This window comes from Microtus oregoni, unplaced genomic scaffold (assembly GCF_018167655.1).
Source record: "Microtus oregoni isolate MIOR12 unplaced genomic scaffold, Mior012 000033F_ref0000390, whole genome shotgun sequence".
NCBI lineage: Eukaryota > Metazoa > Chordata > Mammalia > Rodentia > Cricetidae > Microtus > Microtus oregoni.
In genome coordinates this window covers 12,525,074-12,549,378 of record NW_024543092.1, presented here as the reverse complement: position 1 = coordinate 12,549,378, position 24,305 = coordinate 12,525,074, and the positions used below count along the sequence as shown (strand labels likewise).

The window sequence follows — 24,305 nt, the reverse complement described above, 5'->3', positions numbered from 1 at the left end:
TCAAAATTGAGTTTAGAGTTCGAAAGAACTTTTCCTCATAGTATTATCATAGAAAACCACATGATAATACTTTTCTGTACTCAGGTCAGAATCAAAACAAAACGGGCTCTCAGCCTCCATTTTACAGCTAAACATTTACAGGGTGTCGCTTGAATACACAAGGATGAGGGAAAGTTGAGGTACTGGAATTGCTTGCAGTTATTTGAAGGGACACTTTATTTCTTCTCTTCAGTACCTTTGTGTTTGATGATAAGGATTGATTAGATATGATGCAAAATTCGTTTTTTTAATTTTGTAATTAATAGTTTTAATTTGTTTTCACCTTAAGAGCACCCATTCTTTACCATTTTATTTTACAATGAAGATAGCTCGTTCAGCAATGAACCACAACCATATATATATAATATATATATATTATATGAAACATTAAAAAATAAAAACAACAACAACTAGTAATCCTGTAGACTGAGCTTCAATCCCTGCTTTCCCAAGACTGGCTTGGCTGTATTTACCCACTTCCGGTACCCACTTCTCCCGTGGGCTGTGGTTGAGTCTTTTGAAGTTGCAAATGCTTCAGTTAGCAGTTAGGATGGGATGGATACTAGAAGCAGGCCTTTGATTTTTTCTTTGCAGGGCTGGAGACTGAGCCTTGAGCAAGCTAAGCGAGTACTCCCCCTGTGAGGAACAACTCCAGAACAGAAGAAGGAAGGTTTATGAAGGCTTTGTTGCGTTGCATTTTGTTAGTTTTAACATGGATTTGCAGGAGGGGGAGAGTGGACCAAAAGCAAGAGAGGGAAAGAGCAATAGAGAGCTGGACTGAATGGACCGGAATGTGAGACAGGAAACCGCGAGAAGGCTGGTTCTATAGCGTCACTAGGAAGTCGTAGTAGGTTACACCTGTCTTGAGAACTAATCTAACTCATTTGTCAGAAAATGAGAGTAGGCAAAAGAAGAGGAGAAAACACTGATGACCATTTTAAAAGTCACTCTTAGAGACTGGGGACAGATGACCTCCGTGGCTGTACCTCTGCGTCTGCAGGGTACTTGACTATCCACAAGGTTCTTCACGTCCCCGCGCAGACTAGGGAAGCAAAACCTCACTGTCTAATGCCAAAAACGCAGCCTCAGTTCACTTCAGGCTTGCCCCCCTGGATCTGGCCTGGGGCTCAGCAAAGAGCAGCCCGGAGGCGGGGTCAAGGCTTCCGAGTTGGCATGGAGGCGGGGCCGAGGCCGGAGCCACGACTGGAGGCGGGGCCTAGGCGGCTGAATACCGCCCATAGGCGGGGCTGAAGCTCTGGATCCCTCCCCCAGAAGGCGGGGCCTAGGCGGCCGAACATCTCCCCCCCCGTAGGCGGAGCTGAGGCTCTGAAGCCCCCCCCCCGAAGGCGGATCCTAGGTGTTTGACTCCCCCCCCCCCATAGGCGGAGCTGAGGCTCTGGAGCTCTCCCCCCCGGAGGCGGGGCCTAGGCGTCTGAATACCCCCCCGTAGGCGGAGCTGAGGCTCTGGAGCCCTCCCCCAAGGAGACGGGGCCTATGCGTCTGAGTTCCGCCTGGAGGCGGAGCTGAGGCTCCGGAGCCCTCCCCGGTGGCGGGGCTGAGGCATTGGCGCTACCCACGCCTCCCGGAGATCCAGCTTAGGCCCCGGAGCTCTGCCCCTGCAGGTCTAGCCCAGACGCCGGGTCTCTGCTCATGGAAATTGCACTCAGCGGCGGAGTTCTGTCCGGTGGAGGGGTCGAGGCCTTTACGTTCCTCTCCCTCCCGTTGGAGATAGAGGCCAGGCCGCTGCACCATAGCATCACCCTCGGAGGCGGGGCCGAGGAAGCCGATCTTCCCCCACCCTTCGGAGGCGGAGCTGAGGCATTGTAGCGCCCCTTCTGGAGGCCGGGCTGTTGCATCTCAGCATCCCCCTAGGAGGCGGGGACGTTGCTTCGCAGCATCCCCTTTGGAGGCCGGGCTGTTGCATCTCAGCATCCCCCTAGGAGGCGGGGACGTTGCTTCGCAGCATCCCCTTTGGAGGCCGGGCTGTTGCTTCTCAGCATCCCCCTTGGAGGCCGGGCCGTTGCTTCGCAGCATCCCCTTTGGAGGCCGGGCCAAGGAAGTCGAGCCTCCTCTCTGGATGTGGGGCCGAGGCATTGGAGCACTCCCTTTGGAGGACGGGTCGAGACTTCGAGGAGGCGGGGCCGAGGAAGCCCAGCTTCTACCGGCAACCCGGGGAGGCGGGACCCAGGCCTTGGAGCTCCCAAACCCTTGGTGGCGGGGCCTGGGGTTTGGAGCCCCTCCCCCTGGGCGGGGCCCAGGAGTCAGCGCTCGGGTTGGAGGCGGGGCAAACGTTTTGTGATTGCACCGCCCCCTTATCTTTTGGCCTTTAGAAACATAGAGGTTTTCCCCACACTTAGCCGGAAGTTCTCGCAACGTTTCCGGCAGAGTTTTTAAAAGCTGACCTGGAAGCCCAGGCTCCGAGTCCTCTCGAGATCTTGGGTTGCTCTGGCTCCGGCCCCGGGGGACTGGTCGGCCGGGATGCGGAGCGGGTTCCTGAGCGGTGCCCGGCGCCTGTGGGCCCTCCGCGCCTTCAGCCGCTCTGCGCCGCCGCCCGAGGAGCTCTTCGCCCGCGAAGGGCCTCTCCGGGCCTTCCTGGAGCGCCGTGTGGGCTCGGAGGCCGGGGCTCTGGCGGCCGGTGAGCCTCAGCTGGCGGCGGCGGCTCGGCTGCTCAGCGAGAAGGAGCGGGAGTTGCGGGACACCGAGTCCTTGCTGCACGGTAAGCCGCCCGCTGCAGCGCGTTTGAAGCCACCCGCGTTCCGGACCTCGTCACTGGGGTTCTGATAGCCTCCGGCAGGCTCGGCAGGGATCCCTTGACTCGGTGCTCTGCCGGCCTGTACTCAGAAGCTACTCAGGTTCTCGGTTGTCTTCCCTACCGTCCTGGCAGCTCAGATGCTCAGGAAAGACGAGGTAGTCTGCAGCCCGGTGACTTCATGGTATTCACCCGTTAGTGTGAGGTGCAATGCACTGTATAGTTAGAATCCTAGACCAGGAAATCCGAGTTCTCAGCACGTTTCCCCCGAGATTCCGCTGCATTCGAGGCTAAATTGGAAGCTGAAGCGTCTGCTTTACTGAAGCCTCCAGAGACGCCCCTGCCCAGTAGACCCCACTTGGGAATTTTAGACTTGATTCTGAGAATTGTCTCGTTGAATAAAGTGGGAAAAGGGATTGATGTTGACTCCTGATTACATCCTCGGGGCTCCACTTTCACGTCGTGCACACATACGCAAACATGTGTACTCATAGCCAGCCAGACACACACACACACACACACACACACACACACGAAAATGGGAATAAAAAGTAAGGACTTTTAATTTCAGTATAACGAGACGTGCTAAAAACTAGAAAGAGGTGGTTAGGTGGTATAAGAGAAGTGACCAGACGGCAAGTGTGATCTCAATGGAACGAGTGCAGTATGGCGGACACAAGAATAGGTGTAGGAGATGGCAACGGAAGAGAAACGTGGAACCAGAAAGACGAAGGCCTGGAGTTGTTTCTGCAGAGCATGGGCAGTGTCTTACTTTTTCAGGCAGAGAAATGGCGTTATCTAGGGAAAATCTACCGCAGAGTTAGTGTGGAGAATAAATGAGTCAGGAAAAAGCTAATTACCATTCAAAGGAGAAACGGTGGTAGGTAGGCACAGAATTGTGACCTGCAAGGCACTAAGAAACAAGATTTGGTGATTATATCATACACATAGTTGGGCGGAATTACAGGGGGGTAGCGTCCTTCATCAGAATTAGTTCAATAATTTAAGATAGGGATACAAGTTGAGTTTCATTGAGGGGGGGATAGAGCTTTGCCATTGGATGCATATTTAGGTAATAAAAATAAATCTATAAGGATACTGGAACAGATTTCCATGTTGGTCTAGGAGAAGTGTGGCCTAGGAGAAAGCTGTTGAGCATGAATAGGCAGAGGGGTCAGGGTAGGTACTAAAAGATGAAAATTTGTAGAGACCGTAACAGGGACGAATTGCGTAGTACAGCACATTTATAGCAAGATGAGAAGAAAACCTTTGGGACTCGGAAAGAATTCACTACTGAATCTGTAGAAACCGGTTACTTACATGAAACGAGATCGTGCCAGCACCTGACTTAGGATGATCTCATCTTTTCCAGCTTATACGGAAAAACACCTTTAAATTTGGCAGCTTTACCAAAGAGAATTTTAATTAAAAGTCTGATTTGTATAATCAGGAAATCTAAAAATAACTTCTAGTTATGGAGAGTTAGTTGGTGTTTTCTTTCCCAACACTTGGAGCGAAGAAACTGGAGTTCACAACGAATAATTACTTAAAGAATTGGAAAAAACAAAACCTTCCAAAGTGAGAAGCCCCAGAACTTAGAGCTATAGTGTTGCCCTATGGAAGGCCCTGCATGTGTACCATCCCACCACCCATCTATGTAGAGTCTTCATAGGTCAGCGTACACTCTTAAACTGTGTGTATGTTTGATGTTTCAGAGAGCAAACAGTTTGTAATCTCCTTTCCTAGGTTGCATATGTCCATAGAACAGAGCAGCGGGAATGAGAAAGTAGATCTCTAAGTCACAAGTGAGAACTCAAAATAATCATGAAAGATACCTATTTTATCTCAAGGAAATGTTCACTGAGACTAACTTTGGACTGTAGCTTTCAATTTTGGCTTAGCTGTTAAAACCTTTTGTGCTTCTCCTGGGTATTCTAACTAGTTAAATGCATCTGTTTGGTATTGTAAAGCCTAACTTGGCAAATGGAGTCTATTTGTTGGGGCTGGAGCGAAAGCACGACTGTGGAGAGCACTTACTGTCCTTGCAGAAGACCCAGATTGTGTTCCCTGCACCCGCGCGGCAGCTTACGGCTGTCTGGGACTGCAGCCATAGGTGGTCCAGCACCCCAGTCTGTGGGCACAGCATACGCTTGTGGCACATACATCCATGCAGGCAAATACTCATACATATCAAATAAAACCAGTAAACATTTTTAAAATTTAACTTTATACGTATGAGTATTTTGCCTGTGTGTATACATGTGTACCACATGCATGCCTGGTGCCCATGAAAATAAGAAAAGGGTGTCAGTTCCCTGGACCTAGAATTAGAGATGGTTGTGAGTGAGCATGTGAAGGCTGGGAACTGAGCCTAGGTCCTCTGCAAGCGTAGCAAGTGCTCTTAATTGCTGAGCCGTTTCTCCATCCCTTAGTTTTTTTTTTTTTCCTCTTAAAGTCTATTATCATGACTTCTGTGGAGGTGAATTTAGCACTAATTAAGAAAACATAACTGTTGTTCTTCCTAGATGAGAATGAAGAGTTAAAGAAACTTGCAGAGAGTGAGATAGCTCTGTGTCAGAAAGAAATAACTCAGCTGAAGCATCAGGTATGGTATGTACACAAAGAGTAAAACATCTCTGCCCTTATTCCTTACGTTTCATCGCAGGCTGATAAGAGTCCAGGGAAGTAGCCTGTTACTATTTAGATAGAACTTTTGTTGCTGTCTTTTCTGTATCTTTCTATGAATATTTGTCTGCAAGTGTGTTTGTATACCGCAAACCTGTCTGGTGCGAGTTGGAGGCCAGAGGAAGGTGTCATATCCCTTGCAAATGGAGTTAAAAATTGTTAAGTTGCGTGAAGTGGTTCTGGAACTGAACGCAGGTTCTCTGGGAAAGTAGTCATTGTTCTTAACCCCTGAGCTATCTCCATCTCTCCAAGTCTTGACTTCTTTAGCTCGTGTCTGTCTTGCTGGCTTACAAGTGACAAACTGGAGGCCTACAATGTGATGTTTCCTAGTATGCACGTTCCATGAAGGGATTGCCAGGGTCAAAGGAGATTCTAAAGCGGAAAAAGACATGCTTCCTATTTCCCACATTTTCCATGCTACCAGAGTACAGGTCTCACTGATAAATTCACATATCAACTCTTACTAGGAAGGCAAAGGCAAAAAGATACGTTCAAAAGACAAATCTGCTTTTGCTTTTTTTTTTCTTTTCATTGTGGGAAGACAGTAGATAGGAAAGAGTCCCTAGGATGAGAATGTGGCGTTTATCTCAGTGTTGACAGAGTGCCGGAATCCTGAAACTTCCAGGGTCAATAGTTTTCCCTCCCATGTTAAGGACGCTTAACTGGCAAGTGCAAGATGAGGACCTCTCCTTTCTCCTTGCCTTCCTTATTAGGCTTGTGTTTTAACAGAGGAGGATTTCTTTTACATTCTACTTGTGTAAATGCTCCCAGCATTTAATTCCAAACTACCTGAGTAGGGAATTGATAGAAAGCGTGTAAGATTTCCGAAGTGGGGGTGGGGCGCAGTACAGTTATTAGGGTGTTTTCCAGCATCATGAGGCCTTGCGTTCAGTCCTCAGCACCATATAAAATCTGGTGTGGTGGTGCACACCTGTATTCCTAGCACTGATGAGGTGGAGGCAGGAGTATCCAAAACACGAAAGAGAGAATTCCAAGAAGAAATAAAAACAAACCCATCAAAAGTAGATGCGTTTCATAATATTTAAAATGTAACTGAAAATTAATGCCTTAATAGAAGTTATGCAGTATACGTTTTTCGTTAGCAAGATGATCAAACTGTATGGAAGAGCAATATTAGATGATTTGTTTAAAGAAACTCAGGTTACATATCTAAATCCTCTAATTGCGTAGCTTTGGGCATTAGTTTGAAGATTTCTTAGTTACAGGAAGGCGCTGTCTTTGTATTTACAGATCATCTCACTTTTGGTTCCTCCAGAAGAAACAGATGAGAGTGACCTGATCCTGGAGGTGACTGCAGGTGTGGGTGGTCAGGAGGCCATGCTTTTCACCTCTGAGATGTTTGACATGTACCAGCAGTATGCTGCGTTTAAAAGATGGCACTTTGAAACACTGGAATATTTCCCAAGTGAACTAGGTCAGTCTCTCAGTTAGGTTCCTCTGGCTGTGATAAACATGACCAAAAGCAACTTGGGGAGGACAGGCTTTGTTTCATCCTTCAGTTTACAGTACCGTGAAGGGACATCAGGGCAGGAACTCCTGGAATGTGGAGGCAGGAACTGAAACACAGGCATGGAGGAAAACTGCTTACTGGCTTGTTCCCTCTGGCTGTTTAGCCTGCTTTTATTATACACCCAAGACCCACGGGTAGCACCACTCTCTGCCTCATCCAGTGCCCCTCGCACATCAGTCATCAATCAAGGAAAGAGCTCACAGACTTCCCTACAGGTCAGTGTGTATTCATTTCTCAGTGAAGTTGCTTCCTAGATGATCTTAAACAGCACAGTTGTAAGTGGATGGATTTGTTTTTGTAAAGCATTGATTTATCAACAGTGTGTCCTGGGAAAGGGATAGCAAGATGATGATCAGAACTTATTTGTAAGGACTAAATTATTTACCTAATGATTTTATATAAAAATAGAGTTTTGAAACTTTCTGTAAAGTATGATGGAAAACCATTCCATGATAATCACTTACCACTTTGAAAATGGGGTTGTAGGATACTCTGGCCTCACATCTGTAATCTTAGCATGCAAGAGGCTGAGGCGGGAGAGTTACACTGTTCAGGACTAGCCTTGGCTACGGGAGAACTTGTTTCAAAAAGGAACCAAAACGGTGGTCTTTTAGCTGTTACTGATGTGAATTCAGCGGTGTTGTAGTTTATCAGCTGAACAGAAACATACGTTAAGATGCTGGGAAGCTGGCCCAGTAGTGAAGAGCACTTGCTGCTCCTGAGGAGGACTTCAATTCAGTTCTAGGCACCCACACGGTAGCTCACAACCACCCACAAATCAGTTCTAATAGATCTGATGCTGCCTTCTGACTCCGCATGCACCTGGCTCACATGTGTTACACATACATACTTGTACACTCAGACATAAAATTAAATAAATGCTTTAAAAATTCAAGATTATATTTTGAAACACCAGATCAAAGACTTGCTAAAGTTTTTCAATGTGCTTGTACTCTGTCATTAGCTTGTGGCTCTTTCAGCTCTATTTCATGAGAACACATGTGGTGGTCAGTTTAAACAATGCATGGCAGAATGATAAGAAGGACCCCGTGCTCCCTGTTTCCAAGGCGGCCTTAGGCATGCGTCAGCCAGCATCGGAGGCCCAGAAGCCTACAAACACATGAAGTTTGAAGGAGGGGTGCACAGAGTGCAGAGAGTGCCGAGGACAGAGAAGCAAGGCCGCATCCACACCAGCACCATGACCGTGGCGATTCTGCCCCAGCCTACTGAGGTAAAGCAGTAACGGAGCTCATGCATGGCCGCTCCCAGCCACTGTCTCCTGTCATTTGGTCCTCCTTTCATGTCTTGAGTTACTCTTGAAAATTTGATTCAAGAAGTGTAATTTTACAACAGAGGGTAAGAGTGAAAATGTGTATAGGTTGTCCAGATTTACACCAGGGTTTTTCTCCAGCAGTAAAGGGGCATTTTACACCTCCATCGTGGGTCAGGTAATGCTGTGAACTGATTGCCTGCCTCCCTTCCCATTGCAGGGTGGGTTCTCCAGATGCCATCAGGAAAGGACTAGTCACTCAGCACAGTTGCTACCTCTGACCCAGCTGTAGTAAAAGGGCCCCGAGTGTGTGTCTTACTTCATAAAGCAAGTTCTCAGTGTGTAAGATAACAACCTACTTTGTTAATTTGTCTTCTGCAAAAAGTGACAAATTAATTCACTTATAAAATGAGAGATAAATGAGTTGAAGATTTCTTCCTATTATTTTTAAGAAAAAGTACTACTTAGATGTCTGATAGGGTTGAAAGGCTTTCCTTCCTTGGTTTAATATCTGTGAGAAGACTGAGTGAGGAACAGAGGAGCTGAGAATGGGCAGCAGAGTTTGGTGTCAGGAACCCTGATAGCTTCCAGGATATGGGAGTGAGGGCCAGGTTCTGTCTAGCTTTTCTAGCAACTCTTAAGGGCGTTATCTTACTGCAGGATGATTGACATGCCATAGAGCAGTCTCTAGTTGCTCACTGGACAGATAGTTTTAACCATGGTGCTTCTGATGTTATCTCCTGGGATGGTGCATCATCCTGTTTGATTCCAGTGTTCATGGAATACATACCCTGCCTTCATGATCTTTGCCTCCAAATTACAGGTGTAACGTTTTAGAAATGGTATCCCCTCTCTCCCTAAAACAGTTTCATGAACTCAGAGTGCTATTAGTTTTTGTTTTATCTGCTAAAGTTTTTGAATTCAGTAAAACTCTACATCTTCTACTTTTTTTTAAAAAAAAATTGGGCTTGTGCGTGTAGATCTATGTATATGTGGCCTGTGGAGGCCAGAAGAGGGCACGAATCAACTGGAGCTGAAGTTAAAGGAGGCTGGGAGCCACCTGATGTGTTGACTAAACTCAGGTCCTCTGTAAGGGCAGCACAGGCTCTTCACCGCTGAGCCATCTCTTCAACCCTAAATCTCCTATTTTTAACTGTCCCCAATTGCATCATTTGTGAGGAAAAAGCTCAACTTTTGAGGATTAGGGAGTGTTGCTTTTGTTCCCTCCATTCAAAAAAGAAAAAAAAAACATTTAAATTTAAAATAATATCCTAACTCCAGTCTCTTTTTAAACTTTTAAATTTTATGTGATTTAGGTATGGCATGTATTTAACAGTGTGTTGGTCTCACCTGAAGACAGTTAGTACATACAATTGCTTCTTAAAATTGCAGCTTTTCTTTGTGTGTATAGATCAAACTGGTGATTAATCCTAAAGATTTGAGAATTGATACTAAGAGAGCCAGTGGAGCTGGAGGGCAGCACGTGAACACCACGGACAGCGCTGTTCGAATAGTCCATCTTCCCACAGGTAGGTGCCGGGTTTTCACGGGAAACTCTGAATCAAGATCAGTTTCTGGGGACTGACTGATTTTCCACTGAAGCAGATCTTCAGTTCCCAAAAGGAAAGAAACCGTTAAGGGCTCTTAACTAATGACTTGATTCTGTAGGTTCTGTAGCTGATGCTGTGTAGGATACAGAGTCAAGGAGAGGGAGAGGGAAGGCTAAGCACAGGGCTCTCCATGGTAGTGACGATGAAGAGAACAGAGTCCTGCCACCTGCCAGGTGGGTTTTCAAATATATGCTTAATAGATTTCACTATTTCAAAATAACCTCAGTGAGATAATTACCTAAAATATTTAACAGAAAGTGTTCTAAATCACTAGTTATTAGCAGTAGGGCTAAGATAGTAACAAGAACCCTGGTGGCAATAGAAGCATTGAACTTCCTACACAGAAACATGGTATACACACACACACAGTCTTAGATACAGTTTCAGGAGCATCTTTCTGTGGAGACTATGAAGTCCACGGCAATCTGAATCTAGATAACTGGGCAAACGGACTGTACTCTGCTGAGAGAACCATGCTTTTTAAGTTCTACTAGAGTACTGGGGTGGCTTGTGAGGGGCAAGGATGCCAGGTTTGTACTTTTCAGACGTCCCTTAACTAGAACAAATTGTCATAGTTTCTGCTAACCAGTAGTTAAGAAGACTGGTGGGCAGGTAGGATTTTATCCTTTTAACTACAGAAAACCATTAAATACTGAGGTGATAAGTGGAATGTATAAATAGAAATAGATAAAAAGTTCTGTTAACTCTAATACTAGGATTTGTACTACTATATATGTTCATTTTTATACGCCTTTTAAGATTTTGATAGCTAACTGAGGATGTGAAGAAGAAATGTATTAAAAATATTTAAAGTCTTCTGTTAAACTCTTGATTTATCTCAGAAAAGAAGAAAAGGGGTAAGAAAGAAGAGGAATAATCCTTGATAATAAAGATTTTTGTACTAAAACCAATACTCATATTGTTATTCAGGTATTGTTTCTGAATGCCAGCAAGAGAGATCTCAGCTGAAGAACAGGGAGCTGGCTATGAAAAAGTTACGTGCAAGGCTATACAGCCTGCATCTAGAGGAGGAAACTGCAAAAAGATATAATGCTAGAAAGATCCAGGTAAGAATGGGTTTCAGAAACGGGTAGTGTAGTTTTTACATTAGTGCTGTTCTTGTTTGTATTATAGGGCAGTACCCATGGAGAGCTTTACCTATTTTCTATAGTCAAAGGTGTTTGTCTTAGCTTTGTCAGAGTGGACCACGTCCCTACTCAGCTTTTAGTCCTTTGAGCTTTGGGAAGCAGGAATACTGGAACCTAGTGTTTTGTATTTGATTTTATGCCATACACAGTCCTTCCATGACTTCTTTAGTATGACCACCCATCTCCTTATCACCACTCCGGGATAATGAACTCCCAGAGATTACATACACATAAAATGTACACATAAATGTGCTGCTTCTGCTGTTTATATATCATCCATTTGCCAGACTCCGTCATTATGTCATCAGTATTTTGCTGATGGGAAATTAAAGTTTAGACTTAAGCCATAATGCATTGAAGAGGCAGAGGCAGGACCCAGGTACTGTGTCTGTACAATCTGTTCTCTGTGCCATTAATCAGGGACATAGACTTGGTTCTTGCGTTGCTGTAGGCCTCCTGGATCCTCATTCATCTCATCTTTCTCTCTCTTTCTCCCTATTTTTTAGGTTGGAACAAAAGGAAGATCAGAGAAAATAAGAACCTACAACTTTCCACAGAACAGGGTCACAGACCACAGAATAAACAAATCACTACATGACCTTGAGAGCTTCATGCAAGGAGACTGTCTTCTGGATGGCATGATACAGTCACTGAAGGACTATGCGGATTATGAATCTCTAGTAGAAATGATTTCCAGAAAAGACTAAGCTATTGTATAAAGCTATTTTTTTTATATAGACTAGGAAAATCCTAGAGTGAATCCTTGTGTGCAAGTACTTAACCGGTATTCTTGAGGAATGTAAGTTAACAGTTTCTCGGACTCTTCTCTATAAAATAGACACAATACTAAGCAGAAATATCTATGTTTTTATGATATAAAGAGACAGAATCTGTTAGTGAAATTAACAAGCAATAAAAGTCAGGTACACTGGGACTGGGAAGGAATGGCCTACATGAAGTTCCTAGAGTTCCAGAGTCAGGTCTCTTGCAGGGCATGGTGTAGCCCACTCAGTGGTGCAAAAGTTCTGGACTGCCCTGCAGCTGGGAACGTGGGCCTTGCAAACAGAGTACCTCAAGCTCATGGGGCCTGGTAAGCAGAAAGCCTCTTGTTAAAATGTGAACAAAATTTCCCGAATAATAAGCCTTGGTGGGCTTCTGTATCAGTTCCCCAGAGAAACGGAACCGAGAGGATGTAGGATGCATCCACAGAGATGCTGTAAGGATGCCCACATAGAGCACTCTGTCCAAGATCCACAGTATGAATCAGCTGGGAGGAGACCAGGAAGAGGTGATGGTTCACTTCACTTCAGAGGGAGTTTGCTGGGGAATGTTCTTTTGTTTGGAGGAGGCTGGGTTTTCTCTATTCAGGCATTCAGCCTGGCTGGGTAAACATGCTACGTTGCCCATAAGGGAGATGTAGATTAACTGACATTTCACTGATTTCAATGTCAGCGCCATCCAAAACTTGAGAAGATCTAAAGTAATCTGTTACCAAATACACTGGTAACAGCAAGCCAGATCTGTGAAATAGACTAATGGTTTCTTTCCAAGAGTACCCCTAGAGACTGTATCATGGAAGAGGAGAAATGAAATGTCCTGCCCTGCTTACAGTGTTTCTCCACCACCTGCTGCCGACAAGCTTCACAAACTAACCACAAAGAAAGGTGCAGGCTGCCGTAGTTTCAGTGTCTCCTTCAAAACCCAGGTGTTGCCAATGTGATATTAAGTATGGCAGCTTCAGAACTAAGGTTTTAAGAGTTCTTTCTGAATGGGGCTAAAGTCTTAACTGTCAAACACCCAGAGCCACTGCCCATTTTCAATAATGTTTTCATAAATTCAGTGTCTGAAATAATTGCAAACAAGACATTTTCACTCTCACACATATCAACTGGCACTACTTAATCATATATCAATCATCACACATAAAAATTCATGTTAAATCTCAAATACTTAAAACTAATAGTTGAGATTTCTCTGCTTTTTCCCCAGATGTGTTGGAGCTAACTTTCTCAAACTAAGATCTAACTATGTGCATAATCCAGTGGGTTTACCCTTAAGAGACCCCTGATCCTGATTTTCAAGACATTGCACTGGATTTTTATCTATGAAGATCAAACTAGATATTTTGGTACTGTGTGAGTTGTTTGGACATTAACACTTAAGACTTGGCCAGTTTACCCATACCTGTTTGGGTGGAAGTGTCACCCAGCCCCTGGCATCCATATACCCAAAGAGTCTGGAATGTTTGGGTGGAAGTTCCATCCCAACCCTCCTCCCCTGCGAGTTGCCTCAGTCCAGATTCTAAACCAAGCCAAACGATGACCCCACCCCAGAGATGTTCAAGGCCACTCCCACCCCAAGAACAAACTGGTCTTTTCCCATTTTCTTTCTGGGGGCTGGAGAGCCATCCAGGAGCGTTGGTTATTCATTAAATCTGGGCTTTTTATAAATTGGTTTGATTTGGATTATTGTTTCGGTGGAAAGGTTTATCAGAGTACAGAAACTTTTCAATTCCGTTTCTTGTGACTTAGTACTCTTGTTGCAAAAAAAATCCTATTGAAATGGGGAAGGTTTGACTGTTCCTTGCCACTAGGATTTAGGAGCCTCTAGCCTAAATAATAGAGAAATTATGAGGCACTTTCCCAGATTTTCTAGAATCAGCTATAGTCTTAAGTTTTTAGGAACAATTAGAATGGGCTTCTCTTAAATCAATTATATATATATATATATATATACAATTATATTTCAGTACACTTACTTTATACTGAGGACTTAGTGTCTCTCTCTACTGGAAAGTGAGCAGTACAAAACCATTAATGATAGGCAAGGGTTTTCAAGCTGTCTACAGTATTTAATACAGAAACCAGGTAACGTGAACAGAATCCTTCCCTTCTAATCTCATGGAAGGTACTTTACCTTTAAAAATACTTCTTAAATATGCCTTTCATATGTATGGGTGTTTTTCCTGCATGTGTGTCTGTACACGATGTATCTGCAGTACCCGTGGATGCCAGATTAAGGTATCTGATCTCCTGGGATTGTAATTCCAGTTAGTTGTGAACAGCCAGTGGGTGTTCGGAATCGAACCCAGGTTCTCTGAAAAAGCAGCAGTACTGATTGTATTTTTAGGACAGGGTCATTCATAGTCCTTGCATGATTGATGCAAATGTTCGTTAGACAGCTGTGATGATGATACTACAGCATGCTTATTTTTTGAAACAGGAAATTTTTGATTTTTCAAGACACGGTTTCTCTTTGTAGCCTTGGCTGTCCTGGAACTCACTTTGTAGAACAGGCTTGCCTGAACTCACAGAGATCCATCTGTCTCCAGAGTGCTTCCATTAAAGGTGTGCACCACCACTGCCTGACCTTGGACTCCGGAAGTCTTGCCTAAAGGAACTGGGTTCTTTTTTTGCTTTTTCACCTGAGTTCCTCAAGAATACCTCCCCCTAGTCCTGGAGGAATCAAAAGTCCATGCACTCTCTTGACTAGCTCTGAAATCCTATTAATTACAGGGAAATTTGACTTAGACTTCTAAGCACAATCATTATAAGTGAAAATAATGCTAAGATTATTTAAGAATGGCAAGCCAATGCAACCTTTTTCTTTCCCTGCCAGAATTTTAAGAGGTCTGCTGCCTCTGGAGCCCGCATCCATTACTGTGCACACCATCCACCAACGCTTTGTACTCAGTTCGCACTTCTCCGTTAGTGGAGATTTACACAACCCTCTCTCTTGTACAGCATTTTCGAAAACATGTTTTTTCTGTGTAGCCCTGGAACTCAATTTTCTGCCTCCCAATTGCTTGGATTAAAGGTGTGTGCCACCATACCCCATCAGACAGCATTTTAACATTCATTTAGCAAATTAGCTGAGATCCCTATGCAGTGCGATCAAAAGAAATATACAAGTTCACCCGGAAATCTACAGCAGACCCCAGATCTAGCTTCTCCCTTTCCGATTCCCTTGCTTGGTGAGCTGCAGGCACTTTTTAGGCAGTGCTTTGCAAGGTCGGTGCAAAGACTCAAACTTAGCTGACCATTCAAAATTCTCAACCCACGACGTCTCTCTATTTACAGTTCTTTTGTCACTTGCTTTAGTATCTATTTTCATTTACTGAAAATTTTGATTGCCAGTATCATTCTCATTAGTACAAAAACTTCCAGAAAGACTTCAGTCTTTCCATCCATTATAGAGGCTCAGTTCTCAAGTACAAAACAGAAAATGCTGCCAAGATTTTGGTAAGCATTATAACTACTTTTATGCAACAATTCAAATGTCAAAAGCCAGAAAACTAGGAATAAACAGCGAATTTAGATAAAAACTCATCCACGCAGCACGTGTGCGACTCAGCCTAGTCTTGGCCCCGCCTTCCTCTGGAGCTGTCATTGACAGCAAGGAACCTTAACTGAAAGTCAAATAATCTCGCCGAAAAGCAAGGGGGAAGTGGCAAGTGGTGGGGGTGGGCGTTTCTCCGGGCGAGCATCCTGTAGCTTAGGGCGCCATATTCTGAAACCGAGTCCGATGTTGCCACAAATTCAAGGTGTGCGATGCCCAGCATCACTAGCGGCGCCCTTCGGTTCGCTAGCAGACTTAACAATTAACACATTCGCTCCCACCCTTGCTACAAAATATACACCTAGCCAGGGCTCCTCCTGCCCCCAAAAGTGTGGAGTTTGACTTATTTGGGGAAACAGGTGTGCTGTCTTGCGCTTAACCTAGAAGGAAAAGGAAAAAAAAAAACACAGAAAAGCGAAAACAATTAACATCGTAAGGATTCCCGGTGGCAGAGAACCCAAAAGAATGCTGCGGCAAGGACTGGAGATCAGGCCGCACCCTCAGCCCCCGGTAGGCGCCTAGCCCAAGCTAGGCCGGGGTGCCTCTGCGCGCCATCCCGAGGGCAAGGGCGGTCCTCCCTTAGCCACCTGTCCCGCCCCACCCGGAGGGACCCGCCGGGCCCCTAGTGCGCAAGCGCCGACCCGCCAAGTCCTCAGCGCGGCCGGCAGGCAGGGCGCAAGCGCGGAAGCTCCAGGCAAGGGGCGGAGCCAATTTAGGAGGGAGAGTGGAGCGCGCCTAAATCCTAGAGAGGCGGGTCCGGAGCCGGAGGGGAAGGCCCTGCTTTCTGGGACGTCTGCGCTTCGGGCGGCGAGCTTTGCCGCTCGCCGAGCTCGCGCTTAACGAGACGATGGAGGAGGACATGGGCCCCGCCTGTGCCCATCTCAGATCTGCAGGCAGAAGTCGCAGCTGTCCGCAGGACACGAGGACTCGCGGGAAGCCGGTTCGCGGGACAGCGGGGGGAGGGCAGCACGGCGGGTCTGCGCAGGCGCCCCGCCTTCGCAGGCCACGCCCCCAGCCGCCTGGGCACGCCCTCCACCTCTTCGGGGAGGCGCGGAGTCGGGCGGTGGGCGGGACCCTGGCTCCGCGGCTGGCCCCGCCCCCGAGGCTTCCTATTGGGCGAGCGAGGGCGTCCCCCTCACACCGCCTTCGTATTGGCGCGCGCGTGCGGACGCCGCGCCCCATTGGTCTGTTCTGATTTGGGCACCAAATTCAAAGATTTTAAAAGTACCAGCTGGCGCCTTTTAAGAGCTACAGCTCGGCGCAGCGGCCTGTCGCCTCTTTCCTGTGGTCGCCGCCACTTCACCTGCGTCGGAGCCCGCGCCCTCCGGCATGAGCCGGCGCGTTTGCAGCGGTCTGCCCCGGCCGTCCTCCTGCCCCTGCGGCCTCGGCTCACGGACGGTCCCGGACGGTGAGTGTGGCGGGCATCGTAGGGACGGGTTCCCCGCTCTGTGGCTGCAGCCTCATGACCGGGTGCATGTGCAGATCGTGGGGTCCCGGGCCTCTGGCGGCCTCCCGGGCCAGGGGAGGAGGGTCGCCTGGTGCAGAGGGGGGACAGGTGTGTGACTGGCACGGGGTCCCACCAATCCATCCCATCCAGGTGTCCCGCCGTGGGGCCGTGCAGGTGGTGGCAGCTGCGCGCGGGATTCCACCCCAACCCCTGCATGGGCGCCAAAAGCCCCCTCCCCTCCCCCACTCCTGCCCGAGCTGTGACAGGGCTTTGGGTTTCCAGACTTGCCAGAGGCCCCATCTCCAGCCCCCTAAATCCCCTGTTCACAGTTGTTTAGCTAGCTCACTTCCTCAGTTTCCCAAACTCTTCTCCCTCTGCGTCCTGGCCGGAGAGCGCGGGAGATTGCGCTCGCGCTTATCTCCCGCCCTCCCTCCTCGTGCACCGCGCCCTCGGGGCAGCTCCCACCACCGACCCCCTCAGCATTTCTAGGGGCTCCTTCCCTGCTCCCGCCAAATGTAGAGACCCCCTTCTGTCCACCCTACCAAACTCAATGGGAAAAATCAATGGGAAAAGATCTATTTTCTCCTCTTTTTTCCCCCCTCTGAGTAAGTCTTAAGACCTGGAGTCCTCGGGGGAGGGTTTTGAAAAGGGCTTCCCCCGCCAAAAAAAAAAAAATCAAAAACATGAATTTGCCTCTTATTTAGTTGATGGTGAGAATCGAAGATTTATTTATTTTTTTACCCCCTGTGGATTGAGAATTTAATGGTCATTTGTTTCAAAGCCTGGATGAGAGTTGAGCAAACTCAGTTGCATATAACTCTAACATATATTAATTCTATATAATCTTTGTTGCCTCACAATGAAAGACAGATGGATCTATTTTACCCTAGAAATTTTGAAGCCGACGGCAAAAAACAATTCTTTGATAATCTTCCTGCCTCAGAAACGGAATTAGGTCTTTAGAGGTAGAAACTGGTGGATTAGCGCGTTGTGTTTGCAAAAGATCTTGAATCCTAAGTCAACCTTAAATGTCGGAAATGTAAAAGTTTTACGGTGGAATTCTTTTGCTCAGCTTTCCTCCTCAGGAAATACGTGCTGCCTCCTAGTTCCCTCCCCGACTTGGTTTACAGCTTTGAAGACATTTTTTAAAAATTACTTTTGTCCATTTACATATTTTTTCCAAGTAGACTTAAAGGTTTTTTTCCTGTGAATTCTACTTTTGGTCACCTTTCGTCAGGTTTAAGCAGAGAAGTGAGGGGGCTTGACCTTGGCCACATGGTTGGACTGAGACTGAAACTTACTTAACAGATGGAAGAACTAGAGACTTTAATGCCAGTTTTAATTAGTGTTTGATAGGGAATGTAAAGTCACTATTGATGCGAAGGAAAGGCCAGGCTTGGTGCACTTTTGTAACTCTCAAACGGGCCCCCTCCCCCACCCCACGGACTGGACTGGGGAGGAATAAAGTTCTAAACAGTGAAACGTGAGTTTTATCTGTAGGTTCGTTTTAAGGAAAACCAAAAATCTCCTAATAGAATAAGCTGGTTGGAACGTTCACCAGAGATCTTTCTCATTTGAAATTTTGCTTCCTAAATTTTTACTTGTGTGGAATTGATGTTAACAATGGAGGAAATGTGAGGGAGCTTGGCTCAATGTGGGTGACTGACGCTCTTGAGTAATAGTTTTCCTCCCCATTTTGTGGATGGGAAAACTAAGGCTTTAGAGTTAATTTTTTGTCGTTTTCTCCCAGCTTGGTAAATGGTATTCTATATGATAACTGCTGGAGTCTTCAACCACAGGATATTTTCTTTTATTCTACTTAATAATACATATCCTGTGCATTAGTTAATTGGGGTCATTTGCCTGCATTTCTACCACAGCCTTGCGCCCTAGACCCACTGGGATTCTTCTAAACACTTGTAGCCTTGATTTCATATACTTCCCTGCAATTCACCATTGCTGGTGACCTGGGACCTTTTCAAATTTGGAGCCAAATTTCTTTGTGTTTAGAAAAATACAAAGGCTTTGTCTGCATGTCTCTAAAAAAGATCTATCATTAAATGAGTATCAGATGGATAAAATGACAGAACTACTAGACACGTGCCCTGTATATTGTTTGATTGGGAGGTATGGAATCAGATAATCTGCTTTTTTTATGTGTGATCAATTGATGACATAAACAGAATACAAGTACTTCCCGTTGTTTAGGAGCTCTTAGCTTGATCTTTGGAAAGTTCTTCATCCAAGATGGATTTATATATAATATATATAATGCATTCATTTTAGATTTTTGTTTTCTGATACTTTCTCCAATTTAGAAAACAAAAAATAAAGGGACTCCTGTAGTCTGGAAAAGTTTTTTAAAAACTGGTTAAAAAAATGAAGTGTGGCCAGCATGTGAAATACTGTCCCAAGCCAGCTGGAAAAGCTCCTAAGAGCAAAACTTAGAACAGTCTGAGCCAAGAGAAGCCTCCCTGGACTAGGTTTGATACCAGAGCTGTTCACTGAGGTGTTCTTGGCTCCTGCCAGTCCTGTCTCAGATGAGGAAATGCATTAGAGAAATCTCAGTTCCGAGGCACTGACTAAGGAAGCCAGCGCTGAAGGTAAATGTGCTGTCTCACCAGCTTGCCACCTGTGCCCCACCACCAGAACCCACATAAAGAGAGAAGAAAACCAGCTTCATGGTCGCCCTCTGACCACAGATGCCTCGTGTCGAATGCATACCCTCACAAAAATATGGAGGGTGAGAGGAAGCCTACAGAAATAGCGATAGCTAGATGGAATGTGGTGGCCTGGAACGGGGAAAAGAGCTGAAGTACCATGTAACCAGAGGCTTTGGTTAATATTCTGCTGGTTGGGACATGCGTGCCATGGTAATGCAACATGTCCATTGCTGTTGCTGGGTACGTAAGGGCGCTGATCCTTGGTGTGAAGCCCTGGGGTCAGTCCCCATCAAGGAGTAGGGGAACATGTTAGCCCCAAAGTGATTTATATTCTGTTCTTGTGTTCTTTTCATAGGTCGTAAAGAAGAAAGCCCTGCTCTTTGTGTTAAAATGAAGTGTTTTAATTGTGACCCCGATCTTTCTGAGCTTGAAGTGGTGAAGCCTGACAGTGAGCGGCAAGGTTCCTACAGCCCCGTGTGTGTGGAGCCTTCCTGTAAGGACTGCTTTAGAAACCAGGAAAGGGTATCTTTCATAGAGTCACCAGTTGTGGGCCATGATAACAACAAGGAAAATCAGCGGGTGCAAAAAATACTCAACAGTTCTAGTGAACTAGAAGAAGCGCTAGAGACCAGCCTACTGTATGAAGATAGCGGCTATGCGTCATTTACCCTTCAAAGTGAACATGAGGATGGCATCCTTATTCTGGAGAATTTCAGAAACAGTACCCAGCCCTGCTTGCTGCCATCCCAGAGCCCAGACCAGTATCCCAGTAAGAACCTGCTGCCTGCCCTGCATTTTGAAAGAATGGTTTGCTCAACATTAAAAAAGAATTCCAAGAGGAACCCTAAAGTGGATCGAGAAATGCTGAAGGAAGTTATTGCCAGTGGAAACTTTAGACTGCAGAATATAATTGGCAAGAAAATGGGCCTGGAACATCTAGATATCCTCACTGAGCTCTCTCGGAGGGGATTTAAACACCTTTTAGCTAATATTTTGACGAAGCTCAGCGGCATGGACTTAATAAAGTGAGTGTTACACACTGTATGTTAGATAACACGGGACCCGCTTGTGCAGACAAGTGTAAAGCGGCCTTAACAAAGCTGGTCATGTTTGTTGGGTGGCATTTGAAATGAAAGAAAGCTTATGGAAATCTACATCTAGTCTGGTCACTTGGAATTTTGTAGTCTTGTTATTAGAAGGCTGTGTTCTGTACCGGGTGATCTGGTGTCTGAAGTGAAACAGGGTAGATGTCTTGGTTTCTATCGTTGGCTGGTTTCTGTAATCCACATTGTGGAGTGTGCATGTCAGTTAATGTAGTGTTACAAGTGGCCAGGAGTTCTCTTATCAAATAGCTACGGTGGAGGTGTGCACACTGCTGGTTTGAAATTGGTTCTCTGGACAGATACGAAAAAAACAATTTAGATGTCATGGAAGCTTGATGGAGCTTTTCAAACATTTTGGCCCTCTGGTAGTGTGGTTAAGCCTAGTACCCGGGCCTGGTTATCTAAGCAGTTTTGCTGTCTAGTTGGGTGAGTGAAGCTCGCGCTGCACTCACTCTGTTCTTGGTTCATCTTCGCGTCTTTGTCTCCTTCCCTTCTAGCTTGTCTAAAGTGAGCAGAATTTGGAAGAAGATCGTAGAGAACGATAAAGGAGCCTCCCAGCTGTACAGCAGGGCCATGCAGAGAGTCCTGGTAAGTTCAGTGCCATTGCTCTATATCTGGGTGGTGGCGGAGGCACACGCCTTTAATTCCAGCCTTTGGGAAGCAGAGGCAGGTGGGTCTCTAGTTCAAGGACAGCCTGGACTAAAAGACTTTTGTAACTCCCTTAAATTCATAAAGCAGCACTTCAGCCTCCCAGGCAGGGGCTGGAGAGGAAGAGGAAGGGTTTGAGAGGCCTGCGGTGTGCAGGTCTTCCATAGAGATCATTGCACTTTGGTTACACTTCCATAACCTGGAAAAGCTGTTCCGTGCGGACTGATTTCTAAATAAGGGCTGTATGTTAGCTTGGTCAGTTACAAGAAGAAATGAATTGTTGACATACTGGAGTGTTGCAGTATAGATCAGTGGTTCTCAACCATCCTAATGCTGCGGCCTTACTACCTCATGGTGTGGTGATCCCTCACCATGAAATTAATTTTGTTGCTGCTTCATAACTAATTTTGCTACTGTTATGAGTAGTAATGTAAATATTAGATCTGCAACCCCTGGGAAAGGGTCATTAGACTCCTCCCCAAAAGTGTCGCAGCCCACAGGTTGGTATACACTGCTGGTACAGAGAAAGTGTTTAATTTTCTGAAGTGGTTGGTGATTGTCGTATTTCCGATACTGATCAGTATGTGATTGGATGTGTTTGGGCAACAAATGCTACTTAGACTTAACCAGGTGACTTTAGACAAGGGATACTTACATTCTGTGCTCAGTTTCTTTATTGGTAATGGAAATCTATTTCAAAGGGTTACCTTAAAACTGCTGTTATGGTAGGGTGGTGGCTAATGTCTGTAATCCAGGAATTTGGGGGACTTGAAAAGATTGAGAACTGGAGCTACATTGTGACCTCTTCTCTTTTTACCTGAACTAACTGCATGTTTGGTGACTGACTACTGCCACCTACTGGTAGTGGGGAGAATGACCTTATGCTCTGAGCAGAGCTTTGGTCTTGGTTAAAGTCACCTTGATCCCTCGTAGGCTTATCTTAATTGGCACTTTCGTGAGTTTAAAATCTCCTATTAAACCTCTTTTCAACCAGGAAACCAATAAGTTGTCACTGCACACTTCAACCAGAGGGTACGTTGTGAGCAGAACGGCACTGACCTCTGTCCAGAAGTCATCGACTTGGGCTCCTACCAAAAAAGATGCTCAAGCCAAGTTTCCTAGGCAGCGTGATCAGAAGGGTTCTGCCTACAGCCGGTACAGTGAGTTCCTTGAGGTAACTATCTAATCGGTGTAATAGAACTAGGGGCACTTACTGTTGAAGGGAAGTAACGTTAAGTAGGGTTCCAAAGCACATGGTATCTAGTGTTTGCCACCCAATTTAATTAAGTGATAATGTTCTTTCAGTTTCGAGTAAGAAGCATTAGGGCAGTTATTGAAGAGGTCGTGTCTTCTGTCCTCCTTGTTCAAACTATTCCATACTACATTTTGTAGTAAATGTTGTCATTAGGAGAACAGGTGAACAAAAGGGCCTTTCAGAAGGGCAGTTTGCTGTAACTCCTGAACCGTTGGGTGGTAGATACTAAAATGTCCCTGTACATATTTATCTGTATATTGGAGGCATGACTGCCCTTCCTGGTTTAGTTACTAAAATTAATTAAAATACATGTATGGATTTGTTTTCTTCTAGGTGGGCAAGACATTAAAAAACAACGAAAGCCTCAAAGCCTGTGTTCGCTGTAATTTCCCTGCCAAGTATGACCACTATTTAGAGCGAGCAACCTGCAAACGGGAAAGCTGTGGATTCGACTACTGTACAAGATGTCTGTGTGATTATCATACCAACACCAAAGACTGTTCAAATAGCAAACTCCTCAAAGCCAGCTGTAAAGTGACGGGCCCTTTGCCTGGAACAAAAAAGAGTAAAAAAAACTTACAAAGATTGTGACCCTTAGTAAATCAATTGCAGGTGACTTTAAAGTCACCTTTTAAAGAAATGTGGGCTTTTAATTTGAGAAGGTAAAAATAAATGTCGGGAACCTTTATGCCCCTTGAGGAATAGAGGACATACAGCCTCTTAAAACAATACAGTTTGATATGAAAAAATTAAAATCCATACAAATGCAAAAGATTCATATCTTTTAAGAAAAGAAACTGGATATCTATTTGTAGTTAGATGGTAAAATAAAATCAATTCATTGGATTTTATGGCAGGTGAAGGCTGTAATTTTATGGAGTCTTTAAAACGATGTGGTTCAGTGTTGGCATCTGTGATGCTTTACCAATTGCTATTGTCAGCTTGAGTCTGCATTTAAATGTCTGTCTTTGTCAGTGTGAGCCTTTTTCAGTGTTTCAAGTATCTGTTGTGACTTGTTTACTTTATTTCCGGTCTGTTTTTTAATGTTTTTTATACCTGTAAATATTTCTGTTTTTACGTGCCAAAGAAAATAAATATACATAACTTAATTTTGTTTTGTTATAAATAAAATTGTTATAAGTTCAGTGACGCATGCTGTTTTTTATGAACTTGTTAGCACTGGAAACGAGCGCATTGAGCTGTGAAAGGGATTTCTCTCCTAGTGGCGGATCTATCTAGTGAGTCCTGTAGACCTGCAGATGCTCTCTCCTGGTGGCGGATCTATCTAGTGAGTCCTGCAGACCTGTAGATAGACACCTGTAGATGCTGCAGCTCCTTAAACATCTATCCAACAAAAATTAGTTCTAGGTAACCCGCAGTTGCCAGTGTAGCGATCTTGTCTTGCATTAGCTTATGTTCATCATGAGCAATCAGTCTCCCTACTCCTTCAGGTTTAATAACTTGAAGCATACAGTGATCCTAGTGAGTGTTTGCTTCATGCAGGGCTGGAAATTCGTCCCTCAGCGCTTTCCTGGCTTTGGGGATTGCTGATGAGCAAATTAGGGTTGGTTCTTGTTTTTAGGGTTTTGTGGGTTTTTTTTAATTGTTTGATTTAATTTTGTTTGTTTTTGGTTTTCGAGGCAGGATTTCTCTATGTAGCTCTGGCTGTCTTGGAAATCACTCTGTAGACCAGGCTGACCTGACCTCAAGTCATTTCTAATGGGATTACCTACGGAAATAATTTGGTACCTGAAACTCAGTATTATTCTGTACTATTGATACTTTAAGCATGAGCAGGGCTTTTTTTTGTTGTTATATT

General features: G+C 45.2%; 2 protein-coding genes across 5 annotated transcripts; both read left to right on the top strand.

Moving 5' to 3' along the window:
• Nucleotides 1–2,421: 2,421 nt before the first annotated feature.
• On the top strand, nucleotides 2,422–13,495 carry Mtrf1l (mitochondrial translation release factor 1 like). 4 transcript variants are annotated; one of them, XR_005976757.1, is made up of 8 exons: nucleotides 2,422–2,755; nucleotides 5,314–5,393; nucleotides 6,725–6,908; nucleotides 8,072–8,235; nucleotides 9,686–9,803; nucleotides 10,815–10,951; nucleotides 11,539–11,831; nucleotides 13,022–13,495. XR_005976757.1 is itself a non-coding variant. In XM_041679948.1 (7 exons), exons 1-7 carry the CDS (start codon nucleotides 2,518–2,520, stop codon nucleotides 11,737–11,739), a joined length of 1,005 nt encoding a protein of 334 aa, XP_041535882.1. In that variant the 5' UTR covers nucleotides 2,422–2,517; the 3' UTR covers nucleotides 11,740–13,495. The 4 variants fall into 4 exon arrangements, 3 of the variants coding, with proteins under 3 accessions (XP_041535882.1, XP_041535881.1, XP_041535883.1); XM_041679948.1 differs by having other exon boundaries at nucleotides 6,725–6,791; nucleotides 11,539–13,495; XM_041679947.1 differs by having other exon boundaries at nucleotides 11,539–13,495.
• Nucleotides 13,496–16,456: 2,961 nt separating this feature from the next.
• Nucleotides 16,457–23,625, top strand: Fbxo5 (F-box protein 5). Its single transcript, XM_041680243.1, has 5 exons — nucleotides 16,457–16,778; nucleotides 19,836–20,505; nucleotides 21,081–21,171; nucleotides 22,226–22,405; nucleotides 22,820–23,625. Exons 1-5 carry the CDS (start codon nucleotides 16,700–16,702, stop codon nucleotides 23,075–23,077), a joined length of 1,278 nt encoding a protein of 425 aa, XP_041536177.1. The 5' UTR covers nucleotides 16,457–16,699; the 3' UTR covers nucleotides 23,078–23,625.
• Nucleotides 23,626–24,305: the final 680 nt, after the last annotated feature.

Coding starts and splice junctions, on each gene's coding strand:
- Mtrf1l (XM_041679947.1), top strand. CDS start 2,518: ATGCGGAGCGGGTTCCTGAGCGGTGCCCGGCGCCTGTGGGCCCTCCGC. Junction 8,236..9,685: donor TTCTGCCCCAGCCTACTGAG/GTAAAGCAGTAA, acceptor TTGTGTGTATAG/ATCAAACTGGTGATTAATCC. Junction 9,804..10,814: donor AATAGTCCATCTTCCCACAG/GTAGGTGCCGGG, acceptor ATTGTTATTCAG/GTATTGTTTCTGAATGCCAG.
- Fbxo5 (XM_041680243.1), top strand. CDS start 16,700: ATGAGCCGGCGCGTTTGCAGCGGTCTGCCCCGGCCGTCCTCCTGCCCC. Junction 20,506..21,080: donor AGCGGCATGGACTTAATAAA/GTGAGTGTTACA, acceptor CTTCCCTTCTAG/CTTGTCTAAAGTGAGCAGAA. Junction 22,406..22,819: donor GGTACAGTGAGTTCCTTGAG/GTAACTATCTAA, acceptor GTTTTCTTCTAG/GTGGGCAAGACATTAAAAAA.